Source organism: Artibeus jamaicensis, unplaced genomic scaffold (assembly GCF_021234435.1).
Source record: "Artibeus jamaicensis isolate MK-2021 breed Jamaican fruit bat unplaced genomic scaffold, CSHL_Jam_final contig_64, whole genome shotgun sequence".
Lineage (NCBI taxonomy): Eukaryota > Metazoa > Chordata > Mammalia > Chiroptera > Phyllostomidae > Artibeus > Artibeus jamaicensis.
This window is the reverse complement of record NW_026521911.1, coordinates 178,036-191,170: the sequence shown is the minus strand read 5'-3', so window position 1 is coordinate 191,170 and position 13,135 is coordinate 178,036. Positions and strand designations below refer to the sequence as shown.

General features: G+C 44.3%; 1 protein-coding gene across 4 annotated transcripts; it reads right to left on the bottom strand.

The window, feature by feature from the left end:
* On the bottom strand, positions 1 to 7,937 carry TRIM68 (tripartite motif containing 68). 4 transcript variants are annotated; one of them, XM_053670874.1, is made up of 7 exons: positions 7,869 to 7,937; positions 4,901 to 5,382; positions 4,156 to 4,251; positions 3,039 to 3,296; positions 2,649 to 2,671; positions 1,981 to 2,081; positions 1 to 1,851 (listed from the first exon to the last, which is right to left on the bottom strand). In XM_053670874.1, exons 2-7 carry the CDS (start codon positions 5,324 to 5,326, stop codon positions 1,301 to 1,303), a joined length of 1,455 nt encoding a protein of 484 aa, XP_053526849.1. In that variant the 5' UTR covers positions 5,327 to 5,382; positions 7,869 to 7,937; the 3' UTR covers positions 1 to 1,300. The 4 variants fall into 4 exon arrangements, with proteins under 4 accessions (XP_053526849.1, XP_053526850.1, XP_036991625.2 ...); XM_053670875.1 differs by having other exon boundaries at positions 5,249 to 5,382; XM_037135730.2 differs by having other exon boundaries at positions 7,857 to 7,918.
* Positions 7,938 to 13,135: the final 5,198 nt, after the last annotated feature.

Genomic DNA, 13,135 nt, shown 5'->3' with positions numbered 1-13,135 from the left:
CGGTAGGTAGTTACCGGAACCATGTGGATTCCCTTGGTGACACCAGAAGAGCCAAACTTTGGCTTAAATAGTTTGTGGGTGAGTGAACCTTCCTTCCTGGGTATTTTTTTCTTTTAAAAATTCTCTCTACTACCCTACAGTCACAGCCTCAAACTCTAATGCAAAGACAACAAATATACAAGAAAATAGATTCACAATATATTACTGGGACCCAGAGTATGCCCCTGGCACGGCCACGTTCTGTCTATAGGGCCCTCGGCTGTCAGGACAGGCCCTGAGACACACGGGCCCTGCTGTAAGATGCTGGCTGAGAAGGAGAGCTAGGAAGGCTACATAGGCAATAACCACAGCATGCCTTCCTCTGTCCCTGAGCAAGGAACACAGGTTTGGGATGGATCCGAGATCCTTACAACAACCCTGTGAGGTAGGAGAGTATGCAGCCCCTCTACCCATTTCTCCATGTAGGACAAAACATCTTTCAAACAAGTGGGAAGTTTCAGATCCAAATGTAATGAATGAGATGCAGACATGTGACCTGAGAAGTGAGTCTGTCAATCTTTGTTTCATTGAAATGTGATAAACACTTCATAATCTTTACAACCTTCTTTCAACAGCTTTGCGAGAAAAAACTTGCTCTATTAAGGCCATTTCAGTTTTCTAACCCATAAAGTGAAAATTAAAACAAGGCTCACAGGCTTTCTGATCCTGTCACTCAGAGAGGGCAGGATGAGGACACAGGTCTCCTCAGTGCCTGGCACACAGCGGTGTGTCCAGCTCATGCTCAGAGGGGGACGACCACTGGGGCAGTCTGGGCAATTTGCACTGTTTCTATGGTTCACAGGTTGGAGAGCTGGGCTCAAACACTTGCTCATTTGCAGCAAACCTCAGGTGAGGCTTCCTCTGACGGGCTTTAGCGTGGCTGCCAGGTCTGGATATGAGCAGTATTCGTCTGACTTGTTGGTAAACCCTACCCAATAGGTTTCCAGAAGGCTGGATCTACTTCATTGCCCTTACTGACTTAATTATGGCAACAACAGGGACTGAAAAAGAGGGGCCAGAGCTACGGAAAGGAGAAGTCATCATTGTTAGAGCCACTCCGACCCTACTCTGATCCTCACCATTGGCCCTGTCATGCTTCCCTCACAGAGGACAATGCTCATTTGACTAAGCCTCACCTCTTTCACGTGAGTGGTTTAGTGAGAGACTCTAGCCCAGGAACAGCAGGCCCCTGGGCAAGGCCCTCCAAGACCCCTGTGGCCCAGGTGAAATTCTGAGGCCTCTGCCTGGGATGGTGGCTCTCTTAGTCCTCCCTGTCCAGGGAGCAGATGGCCAGAGGAGCCGTGTTGTTGGCACCAATGCTGTAGCAAGGACTGAAATAGGGCAGAAGGCGTCCCGGGAAGGGATAGTGGGGAAAAGTAAAAATGTGAGAGCTGTTGTCAGTCACGTTGTAGAAGGAGATATCATGGGCCTCATAATCCAGGAAGACACCCACCCGTCGGGGAGGGACTGGCAAGGACAGGAGCGGGTATTCGTCAGTGCCTGCCCGGTACTCATTGCCCTTCCTCAGCCTTATCACCCAGAATCCATAGTGGGGGGATAAATAAACCACCTCCTTCCGGTCCACATCTTCCTTACACACTCCCAGGCCCCATTCAGACCTGTCTCCCACCTCTACCTCCCAGTAGTGCTGGCCCGAGGAGATGCACTGGCTGCCCAGTACGATGTTATAGCGGTAGAATCTCTCAGGATTGTCGGGCAGTTTCTGTTTGGTGTCTCCATAGCGCACGCATTTCCTGTCCTCAGACACGATGAGGCGTGAATAAGCAGTGTCTGGATCAAGGCGCACATCAGCTAGGGAAAAAGATCCTGGTTGGTGACACTGGTACAGAGTGAGGGGCCACCCAGAGCACACTGAACCACTTAATTTTTGTGGGGAGGGTTCCCCCACTGCCCATCACAGCCTCCCCCAGCATTCATTACCTGCGTATGTCTTCAGCATCTCTCTTAGGCCTGGCACACAGCAAACTGTTTTTAGCTCCAGGGAGACTGGTTCTGGCCGCTGCAGGTTCCAAGAGTTGCTCCTAGTGGAGGAGGGTTAAGCCTTGGGACAAGAAGTCTTAGTTCTGCTATAAGGACCTTCCCTTCTTTCCCTTAGTACACAAAAGAGGGGCTTAGCAGGGAGGTGTCCCTCTCCTGCATCACCAGGCTAAGCAGAGATGTGATGATTATTCAACTGAGCTGAACCATTTGTGGCACAGGGAGAACATCTGTGCTGTGAGTAGGGTTATGTGCACCTGATGTGGGGAGAGGAACACGGTGTGCCAGAAGAGAAACGCTACACTGAAGAGCTTAGAACACTAATGGTTGCATCTGCAGGGTTTTTCACTCCTTGGGAGATCTACTGGAAAACATATGTTGTAACTTTTCTGAAATTCTTACTGGTAATACTTGAAATGAATCTTACCAAACACAATGAAGAAAAAAGAAAGATGACCAAAGCTTCTTTGGCCAATATAAGGAAAGAGGAAGAACATTATGGAGCAGCTCCTGCTTTTCTGTAGTACTGGGTCTCTGTTACTTCTCCACTTCTGGCCAGGCCCCACTATCCCTCCCAGGTTTGCCTAGGGGCTCCAAGGATGAGGACATACCTGTTTAAGACTTCCTGAATACCCTGGAAGGAGAAAAAAATGAAGCACATGAGTATGTGCTGTTCCTGGGAGGGATCAGATGGACGATGAGCTCTGGAAGGGGGTTTCTCTAAGGGCAGGAAAGGTGGTGAACAAGGCTGGAGAGAAGGTATGCAAAGGTGGAGGACAGAATCCTACAGGAAGGGAGCAGCGCAGGCTGAGCTGGACTGGTCGATTCCAGGCTCCATCTCAACTGTCTAGCTGAAGGGGAAGGGCTGGTTTGATGCCAGAGCTGCCTAGACACTGCTCCACCTATGTGCCTACAATGGGCCGAGTTGGACAACCAACCAAAGGTAGAAAAAGAGCAGGCATTAGTGAGAATGGGGGTGGATGGTTATGAGAGTCACTCACCTGCAGCATCCATCGGACAGGCCTCTGAGACCTCTCTTCCAGCTCTGCCATCAGCCTGCACAGGACCCGGCTCTGCTGGATGAGTGCGTCGTGATTCAACTCTAGTTTCTGTCTGGTCTCCCTCTCCTCCTGCTCCAGGCTGGCTAGAGCTGTGGCTGCTTCTACGTCCAGCTGCCGACCTGGTGGTTTTTTCTTTAGTAATCGCTGATACTTCTCAAACTCCCACATGATACTCTGCTTTCGGGTTTCTACCTGCATCTGCACAGCCAAGATCAGAAGCACTGATATTGTTTGTGTAAGAGCCACCTGGGACTGAGGAAACCTGGGTGTGTGTGCACGCGCACGCACACACTCTGGAATGTTTTGGTACCAACTGTGTGCCAGATACTACAGAGGCCAAGACAAAGTACACTATTTTTCCTACCTTTCTGTTCCCACATGCTTCTGTGCGTGCTCCTGGGTCTCTATTCCTTATTCTTATCGGCTCCAGTCGGGCCCAGGACATTATCTTGGTACTGTATGCTCTACTTCCTATTTTCTGAATAATATATCCTATTCTCAAAATAACAACCAGAGCATTACACTTAAGCCTTTAAGGCACTGTGACAGCTATAGTGCTAGATGTGTTTGCTTCTTTCTGGTATTATATCAGTTCAATATGTTGTTTTTGACTGGTTCAGGTTATCTTCTATTGATCTAAAGTTCTGATAGTTTGGTAGTTACGGTCCTCAAATTTATTTCAGAGGGGATTTTCCAGGATTTTAATAACTTAATTTTTAGTATGTATGCTCTACCTGGGGAAAGTGAAACAGAAACCATGTTTTACTAAGCATTACACAAATTGTACCACCACGAACTAACATATAAGTGAGCTGTGTATAAGGACATATGAGGACATTAGGCCAGAGGTTACCCCAATATCACAAACAAGAATCTGGGATGAGAAGTTCATGGCCCGCCTGTGGCTGCACACCTGGTAGAGAAAGCTGGTATGAATGTTCCTGGCTCTCTGACCTCAAACTCCACATTCTGCTTCACAGAGATGAGGGAGCTACCATAAGCCAGCTCTAGAACAACACTGGGACCACCCAAACTCCTTCCCCAGGTGGCAACCTGCCTTCCAGGTGGCAGTTCGTTTCCTCTCACCAACTTCCAGCTTCCAGGCCTCTTCTTGCTCTTTCCTCAGATGTTCCAGAGCCTCGTGGAGTTTCCACTGGAAGAGATTAAAACCTCATGAGGTCACCCCGGGCAGCTGGGTTGCTAATGACGCTCCCTAGCATTGGTAGGTAATGGGAAAAGAAGTGTCCCTCAGGTGATGAGCCACAATAAATGCCAGGAGAAGGGGGATGCCAAAGGAGTGGATTCCTGCCTACATGACATTCAAAGTAGCTTCTGATTTGACAATCACTTCAACTCCTGGAGTCTCTAAGTTTCTTTAGAAGAAAAGGACTGTTTCCAAGCTTGCCAGAAAACCACCTTGGCCTATCCACACCTCTTTTTATCCTTACTTGCCAAGTTATCCTATGGCCTCCTAAAACCTTCTTTGTATTCCAAGAACCCCAGATAGACCAGACTGGTCTTCAAATTCCCAGTAAGGAAGCATCTTTGAGTAAGGCATTAACCCACTTAGGAACTGAGGATGGGGTTGGAGGTGGGAGGGAAGGAGGTCAAAGGAGATCAAAAATGTTAAGGAGAGATGTGGCTCACTATATCAGATCCCAAGATTCTATGGGCATGAGGACCAAAGGTATCAGTTTTCATTTTATCTCTGGCCTCTGGTCCTCTGGCCTGCAGTCCTTAATTTAGAGATAGCCAAGTGAGGAGCAGGGGAGAGACTGGGGTAGCTAGCCTCTCTCTCCCACCTTATACTCCCAGGCGACATCTTCCATGGGCACGACACTGTGGGCCTCATGCTCAGGGGACCGGCTGCAGGCCTCACATATGATCAGGCCATCCTCTTTGCAGAACATCTTTAGCTGCTCTCCGTGGAGATCACACACATTAGCCTTCAGCCCCATTCCTGGGTGCAGCCCAAGCAGATGGACTTTTTCTACCACACTGGCCAGCTGCCAATTGGGCCTCAGGTTCCGGGGCTGGACAGGAGCCCGGCAGAGAGGACATGTGTAACCCCAGTTCTGGGATTCCCCTGGAACCTCCCAGAGTCCAGAGAGACAACTGTGGCAGAAGCTGTGGCCACAGTCAATGCTCACAGGATCCCTCAGGTAGGTCATGCATATGGGACAAGCTACTTCTTCCACCACGGCTTCTACCAATGCTGCAGGATCCATGGTTCCTTTTCACAGCCTCCTCAGAACATGAACAAAACCAGGCAGAGGAATAAAGGCTGAGAAGAAAAGAAAAACAAATGAGAAGAAAAGGTAACAGAGGAGCAGAGGAATCAATAAAAGGGAAAATTAATGAGTGGAAAAAACAAGTTTCTCCTTTTGATCCTTCATTGACCATATTTAATAAGCACTGGACTTCCCAACTGAAGTTCTGTTTGGGTGACATTACTCACACCACAGAGGGACAACTGGGGATGCCTAAGCAAGTTGGAAGTTCCGTTTTATTCATTTGGTCACCTCTGACCCTCCTCTGGGTTTGCCCACTCCACCTCAATCATGCTCTCCAAATCAGCATTATTTCTCTTGAAATTGGATGAGGTCACACAAAATGTGATGTTTCAATAGCTAAACTAAGACCAGAAATACCCCAGTCTCAGTCTGTGGTATGTTTATATGTATACTTTTACACCTCAAGGGGCAAAAAGGTAGTATGCCAAAACCCCATTGCCCATGTGCTTAATTGGTTTTCTTGTGAAGTAGAAGAGCACAAGCAATCCTTTCCCCACAGCCTGTAAAGCCCTGTTCCTTATCCAGCACCAGCTTTCACTGAGATGCTAACATTCTCAGCCTTCAGTGATATGCTGGAAGCAGAGATGAAACACCCTGTGGCAGATAAAAACAAAGGTCACCGGATGTTAATCAAACCTATACGATGAAGTCACTACCTCAGCAAGAAACCGGGGATTTCTGCCAGGGCCAATTGTTTGGAACTTACATGGCCAATGGTAGGCTCTTGGCACAGTTGGCAATGTTTACTTGTTTGCTTTGCAAGTTTGTGTTGGTAGCTGGAGTCTGTAAAGGGAAGAGGCATCTTGGACTTAGTGCTATACCCATAGCACCTAAACACTGCCTGAAATGTAGTTACTGCTGAAGAAATATTCCTCAAATAAGTAAGTCATTTAGACACAGAAGTAGTTCCTAAACTCAAAATGCTTTTATAATTGGTTAACTGAGAACATAATATTAATAACAGCAAGTACCTCTTGATCACTTATACTACATACCAGACACTATTTTCACAGTCTTAAATAGAAACCATTATTCTACTGTTCTCATTTTACAGATGCTTAGTCCTGGGCCCCACCATTCTATCTTGGGCAATTTACTAACCTCTCCAGCTTCAACTTATAATAAAAATTCAAGAGAGAGAGAAACCACTGTGATTTTGGGTATTCCAGTAAGTGTTCCTAGAGGAAATGAAGCAGCAAGTAGATTTTGCAGGACTCTCTGTTAAAGGCTAGCAGGACGCCCACCCTGTCTCCTGCTTTCTTCTGCTCCCACTATCATTACCAAACTGTGGGATCCAGTATCCTAAAACCTAGTTTTATGAAATCACTAACTCACTGAGGAGCCTATCGTGGTTCCTGAGCACCCAGTTCAATAGGAAGCTCTTGCTCTTCATCTTTGAAACTGTCTGTGTCAAGTTAAGCAGAGAGAGTAACTTCCACACTTCCCTGGAAGCCCCACACCTGTTTATTCTATACTACCTGGGTTCCTGCTGTTCTCCCAGCTTGAAATGACTTCTCCATGATTCTGCTGTTAACATCATCTGACATGTATGCATTTATTTATTGTCTTATTTCCCACACTAGAAGTTTCATGAGAATAGTGACATCAGCAATTTTGTTCACTACTATATCTCCAAGTCCAAGAACAGTGCCTCCAATATTTTTGAATATATGTAATTAAATGTAACTGTTGAGGGTCAGCTAATTGTAGGCTGTAGTTGGAAGAAGTGTCAACATCCTCATGTAATACAGAGCTACCACCTAAGGCTGACAGGATACAGGTTGAAATCTATGATTGAAAGCTGCAAAGATCAACATAAGAACAAAAATGGAAATTGAAAACTGGTGGGAGTAGTGAAGTGAGATAAAGAAATCTCAAAATGATAAATCAAGAAAGGCGGTGTAAGCATATTATTTAGATTTAGTGGGGTGATAAAAAGATCTGAATATGAAAATTTTAAAAGCGGTGACCTCCGCAAAACGGATTTAGGGGTGGGTAGGTATTGGTCTTAAACAAAAAACCTGTTTCATAGTGTTCTTTTTTATTATACATAAACTACTTCGACAAAACTTTAATTAGTAAACGTTTAATTGCTTCCAAATTGCCTTTAGCAGGGTGGGGAGTGAGTCAAAGAAAGACATTTATTTAGAGGGGTGGAGCTTGTTAAAGACTCGCGAGCAGGGGCCAGAGTGGGGAGAGTAGCAAGTGGGGCGGTGATCTCTGGGTTTGGGAGCAAAGGGGGATGGTAACCTTCTGGCCATTGGGCGCGAGGCAGGGCCCCGGGGCAGCGGGCGGGTAGGCGGCAAAGACGACTCCACAGAACCTATGACTTCAGGAGAGGCACGGTTGTCTACCCACATCTCCCTCCTTAGCCCGGACTAGCGCCCACAGGTGAAAGCCGAAAGTGTAAGTACTAGGCTCCTACTGCTAAGTGTCCAAAAAAGTCAGAAGCCGCTATTCTTACCACAGCACTTACCGCAGGCCCCGAGAAGGTCCCAACAGCGTCCAGCTCCTCAGCCTCCAGCAGGGCTCTCAGGCTCCGCCCACGGGACCGAAGCCAATGAGCGGTGGGCAGGGTTCTGCGCACTAGGGGCATCTTTAAGGGAACAGCCAATCACAGACAGGGATGAGGAAAACCCTAGCCAACCGGAGGAGGGAACGGAGACTTGCTCGCCTCTTGGCTTCCCGTTTTTTTTTTTTTTCTCCGCTATCTTGGTTTTTCTGACCCTTTCTGCAGCACAGGGTCCCTCACAGGTGTATAAGGGCCAAAGAATCAGTCCCAGGACGGGGCGAAGGGTGGGGCTTCCGGGTGAGACCTATCAGACTCTGCTTTAGTAGAGGCCTAGCTGGCTGTGGGTCCGAGGAACTATTCACGTTTAATGCTTCCGCTCTGGCTGACCAGTAGCTCTACTGAGCGAACCTTGTTCCTTCCGGGTGACGGTACCTGATGTTCACTTGCCAGTTTCTCTTGTTGAACTCACCAGCATGTGAGATCAGCCATATCTGGTTCAGTGACCCAGTTTAGCGCAGAGCTGGACACATACATGCTGTGGGCTTTCCAGTTTCCAGCAAGATGAGGGATCTGTACTGGCCCCAAGCTGCACATACTGGGTTCTTGGAAAAAAACTTCCCTTGTGTATTTCAGAGGCACAGTCTTACCACTATTTCCACAACCTACTTTAAAGTTAGAAGCGGATACTGGGAGCTGGTGGAGTGAAACTGGGATAAATCTCTAGGCACGAACTGACATTTAAATAAATTTAAAAAAATTTTTTTTTTTTTTTTTTAAACAGCGGGTACTTCTTCCTCCGCCAAACACAGGGATAAACACATACTGCTACTTAAAGTTGTGATTTGGGTTTTTCTTGGACTCCTTGTAACTTTTCCTGATATTTAGGTGTTTACTGAATAAGCAAATGAAGGCACATCCTGTTCATGTGGAAAATAACAAAGAACTCTTCAGTTGAAGCTCACTTCCATTGTTTGGATTTAAACTCTTTGTGTCTTCAGGCCAAGATTAGGGCCCAAGATACAGTTGAAATTCTGAAGAGTTAGGCCCAGAAAATTCCTGAAGCAATTGGGGCCATGAGCAAAAAAGATGTAACTGAGGTCTGAGCTGGACCCTTTGTCTCACCTGATCTAGAGAAATGGCTGCCCTGACAGAAGAGTGAGTGAATTAATTGAAACGAGTTACTTTAAACATTTATTAAGCATCAAGTTTTTGCAACATTTTGTGCTGGATGCTGGGATTATAACTGTGGGTCACACAGTCTCTGCTCCTAAGGAGCTCAAGAGCGAGTTTGTTGTATTTCTCTGGAAATTCTGTAAAGTTAAAACAGTTAATGTGGAGATCTTTTTAATTTATAATGTGAAATTATCCATAACCATAACCCCAAAGTATCTGTTTGCTAAAAGTCCTGGCAAAAGGGCACTTTAGAGTTTCTGGGGTTTGAGGCTTGTGTTCATGAAGGGGGAGGGGGATGCTGGACAGAGAGCTTTTGGAGACAGATGAGTCCACAACCCAGGCACAGAAGCTCTCTTTCCCAGTCTCCCTCAGGGTGCTTGTTTGCTGCGAGAGGCACACAGGTGTGTCCAGATAATGCTCTGTCTTTGATACATTCCTTTGGCTGCAACTGCAGACCTTAACCCTCCACCCTCTGCCTAAATCAAGAAAGATCAGGACAAGTTGAGTGGCTGTAAGATGAATTTTATCTGTGCTTGGAGAGGAGTGGCAGGAAGGTGGTGCAGATATGGAGGAAACCTGGCTAAGGAAAGGGTAGGGAGCTTGTACAAAACCCTGGAGCCCGTATTTGTGGAGGGAGACTAGAAACTGACCACACTGCATGTCATGTAATCTGCCTTGTTGAGAGACCCAATTGGTTTCTCTCTGTCTCCCTACTCCCTGCCTTAGTATGTGCCACAGCTTAAGTTTCATACAATTTTAGGTCTGAATTTTTTCATATTTAAAAAAATTATGTATTTATTTATCTACTGCAAAAAAGACATCTCTAGAGAAATTGTTATAGCTGTGAGTAATCCGCATTAATATCTGAAACAGTGAACTGAACAGATAATTGAACATATGTAGAGAATTGACTCACTCTATTTGAGGTTTGTTTTTTCCTGAAATCTATCCCAAACATTGTTATAAGGTTTCTATATGCTCCCTTGTTCCTTAGTTTCTTGTAGTTCATATATTGTCTCTTTTTAAAATTTCTATTCCACACATTTTTTGCTAAATATCCTAACACATTTCTCTGGTTAAACATAGATGCTTTCTCTCTTTCCCATCTCCCCATCCACCTCTGCTTTGGCAACCATCAGCTTGTTCTTGTATCTATTGGTCTGTTTTTGTTTTGTTTTATTTGTTGGTTTTATTTTTCCTTGATTTCACATATAAGTGAAATCATAGTGTATGTGTTTTACTCTGTCTGACTTGGCTTAGCATAATAATATCTTCCAATTTTATCCATGTAGTCACAAATGGCATGATTACATGCATTTTTTTGTGAGAAAAAATATATATAGATAGATACTATATATATAATATTAAGATATTATATATTATATAATATCTATATTTATTCCATTTATGTAGGTCTTCTTCGGTTCCTTTTAAGGATAACTTCTAGTTTTCTATGTAGAAGATCCTTTATATCCTTTATTAGATTTAATCTTAGATACATGATTTTTTATATTATTGTAAATCTGTTTTTAAAAAATCATATCTATTTTTATTAAAAATACAGTGGAGTCTTGTACATTGGCCTTTTATTCAGCAGTCTTTATATACTTACCTATTAATTCAAATTATTTCTCGATAGATTTTTTTTGCATTTTTCTACATATGCAAATCACTAACCCACAAATAATGATTATATAATTTCCTTTGTCTAACTCCTATATCTCATAGTTATTTTCTTGCCTTATTACAAGTTATCAACATAAGGAATCACTTCTATCTTCAGGCAAAACTGTGCTGTTTTCTTTGAGGGTGTTTGAGGCTTTGTGTTGACATACCCAAATCTATAGCATTACTCATCTGCAAATGGAATTTGGATACCCTTGGAGACAAGTGAACATTTTCTTAAAGGATAGATATCCTTGTAAAAGCAGCACCTAAAATGGAATCTAAGAATGGTTAGGATGTATAGGAGGGGAACAAAGAGGTCGACCATTCCAGGCCAAGCCAGAGTTTGAACAAATACTTAAAAATAGGTATGAAGAGAAAGAACTTGCATTCGAGGAACTGAAAGAATACCATACTGAGGGACAGTTAAGGTGTCATGAGAAGGTGCTGGGGAATTATCTGCAAATCCATGTCGTGCGGGGCCTCTTAGGACAACAATTTGAGTACATTCTCAGCCAAAGTTTTTCATTATTGGTTGGACATTTTAACATCCTGTTTATGTTGATTGATTTGCTCCTCTTTCTTGTGAAACTATTGGAAAAAATATAGAGATATAGTAGTACTTTAAAACCCACACCATGATCTACCTTAGCAAGTATCATTACTGTAACAAGTGCAAAACTGTTTGAAAAGTTCCTGTGAAAAACAGCCATTTAAAAACTGAACCAGCTTGGTACCTGATGTTAATCCTCCAAATTTAAGGGAACTTCTCATTAGACATGTCTGAATTCAAGCAGTGTAAATGTGAATTATGAGTGAACATCAATGAGAGGACCAATAATCTTTGCATTGAGAGCAAATCAAAGAGGATTCTGTAAACCTCCTCTTATGAATATGCACATAAATGTTTATCCTCCTTACCAAAAAGGAGGATAAGATCTGCTCAGAAGTATGACAAATAATTAATTTCATAATGTTAAATGCTTTAAGTTAAACAAAGAGAAAAGGGTAAAGAACGTCTTGGCCGGAAGAGGTTCTAGACTTCTGGCCAAGAGAGAGGTGTAGGCAGACATACTGTGCCTCCTTGCACAACCAAAAGAAGGACAACAAACTTAAAAACAAAAAACAACCAGAACTGCCAGAAAATCAAACTATACGGAAGTCCTACCACCAAGGAGTTAAAGAAGAAACATTCATCCAGATGGGTAAAAGGGGCAGAGATGGGCAGCTGGGCAGAGAGGGCCTGAGGCAAGGTGGCAGCTGGAGGACCGGGGCAACCAAGGCTGCATCTGGTGTGGCGGTTGGTTGACCATGTGTGGCATTGAATTGCAGACTGGGCAGACCCACATTCGCGTGCAGTTAAACTGGAAGGAACAACTAGGGAGTGAGACAGATGGAGTTCCAGCATGGGGGAAATAAAACCTCAAAACTCTGATTGAAAACATCTGTGGGGGTTGAGGCGCCAGTGAGAGAAACTCCCAGCCTCACAGGATAGTTCATTGGAGAGACCCACAGGGTCCTAGAACGTATACAAACCCACTCACCTGGGAATCATCCCCAGAAGGGCCCAATCTGATTGCGAATAGCTGGGGAAGTGACTGAAAACTAGCAGAGAGTGAAGCAAGTAGCATTATTCCCTCTCATACACCTCCCTGACATATAGCATCATAACACAGCCATGTGGGTTGCCCTGCCCTGGTGAACATCTAAGGCTCCACCCCTTACTATGTAACAGGTGTGCTGAGACAAAAAAAAAAAAAGACCCAAATGAAATAACAGATCAAAGCTCTAGACAAAATACAACTAAGCAATGAAGAGATAGCCAACCTATCAGATGCACAGTTCAAAACTCCTAAGCAGGATGCTTATAGAATTGGTTGAATATGGTGGCAAATTAGATGAAAAAAATGAAGGCTATACTAAGTGAAATAAAGGAAAATGTGCAGGGAACCAGCAGTGAAGGGAAGAAAACCAGGACTCATATCAATGGTATGGACCAGAAGGAAGAAAGAAACATTCAACCAGGACAGAATGAAGAAACAGAGATTAAAAAAAATAAGGAGAGGCTTAGGAACCTCCAGGACATCTTTATTCCAACATCCGAATCACAGGGGTGCCAGAAGAAGAAGAAGAAGAGCAAGAAATTGAAAACTTATTTGAACAAATAATGAAGGAGAACTTCCCCAATCTGGCAAAGGAAATAGACTTCCAGGAAGTCCAGGAAGCTCAGAGAGTCCCAAAGAAGATGGACCCAAGGAGGAACACACCAAAGCACATCATAATTACATTACCCAAGACTAAAGATAAGGAGAAAATCTTAAAAGCAGCAAGAGATAAGGGGACAGTTACCTACAAAGGACTTCCCATAAGATTAGCAGCTGATTTCTCAAAAG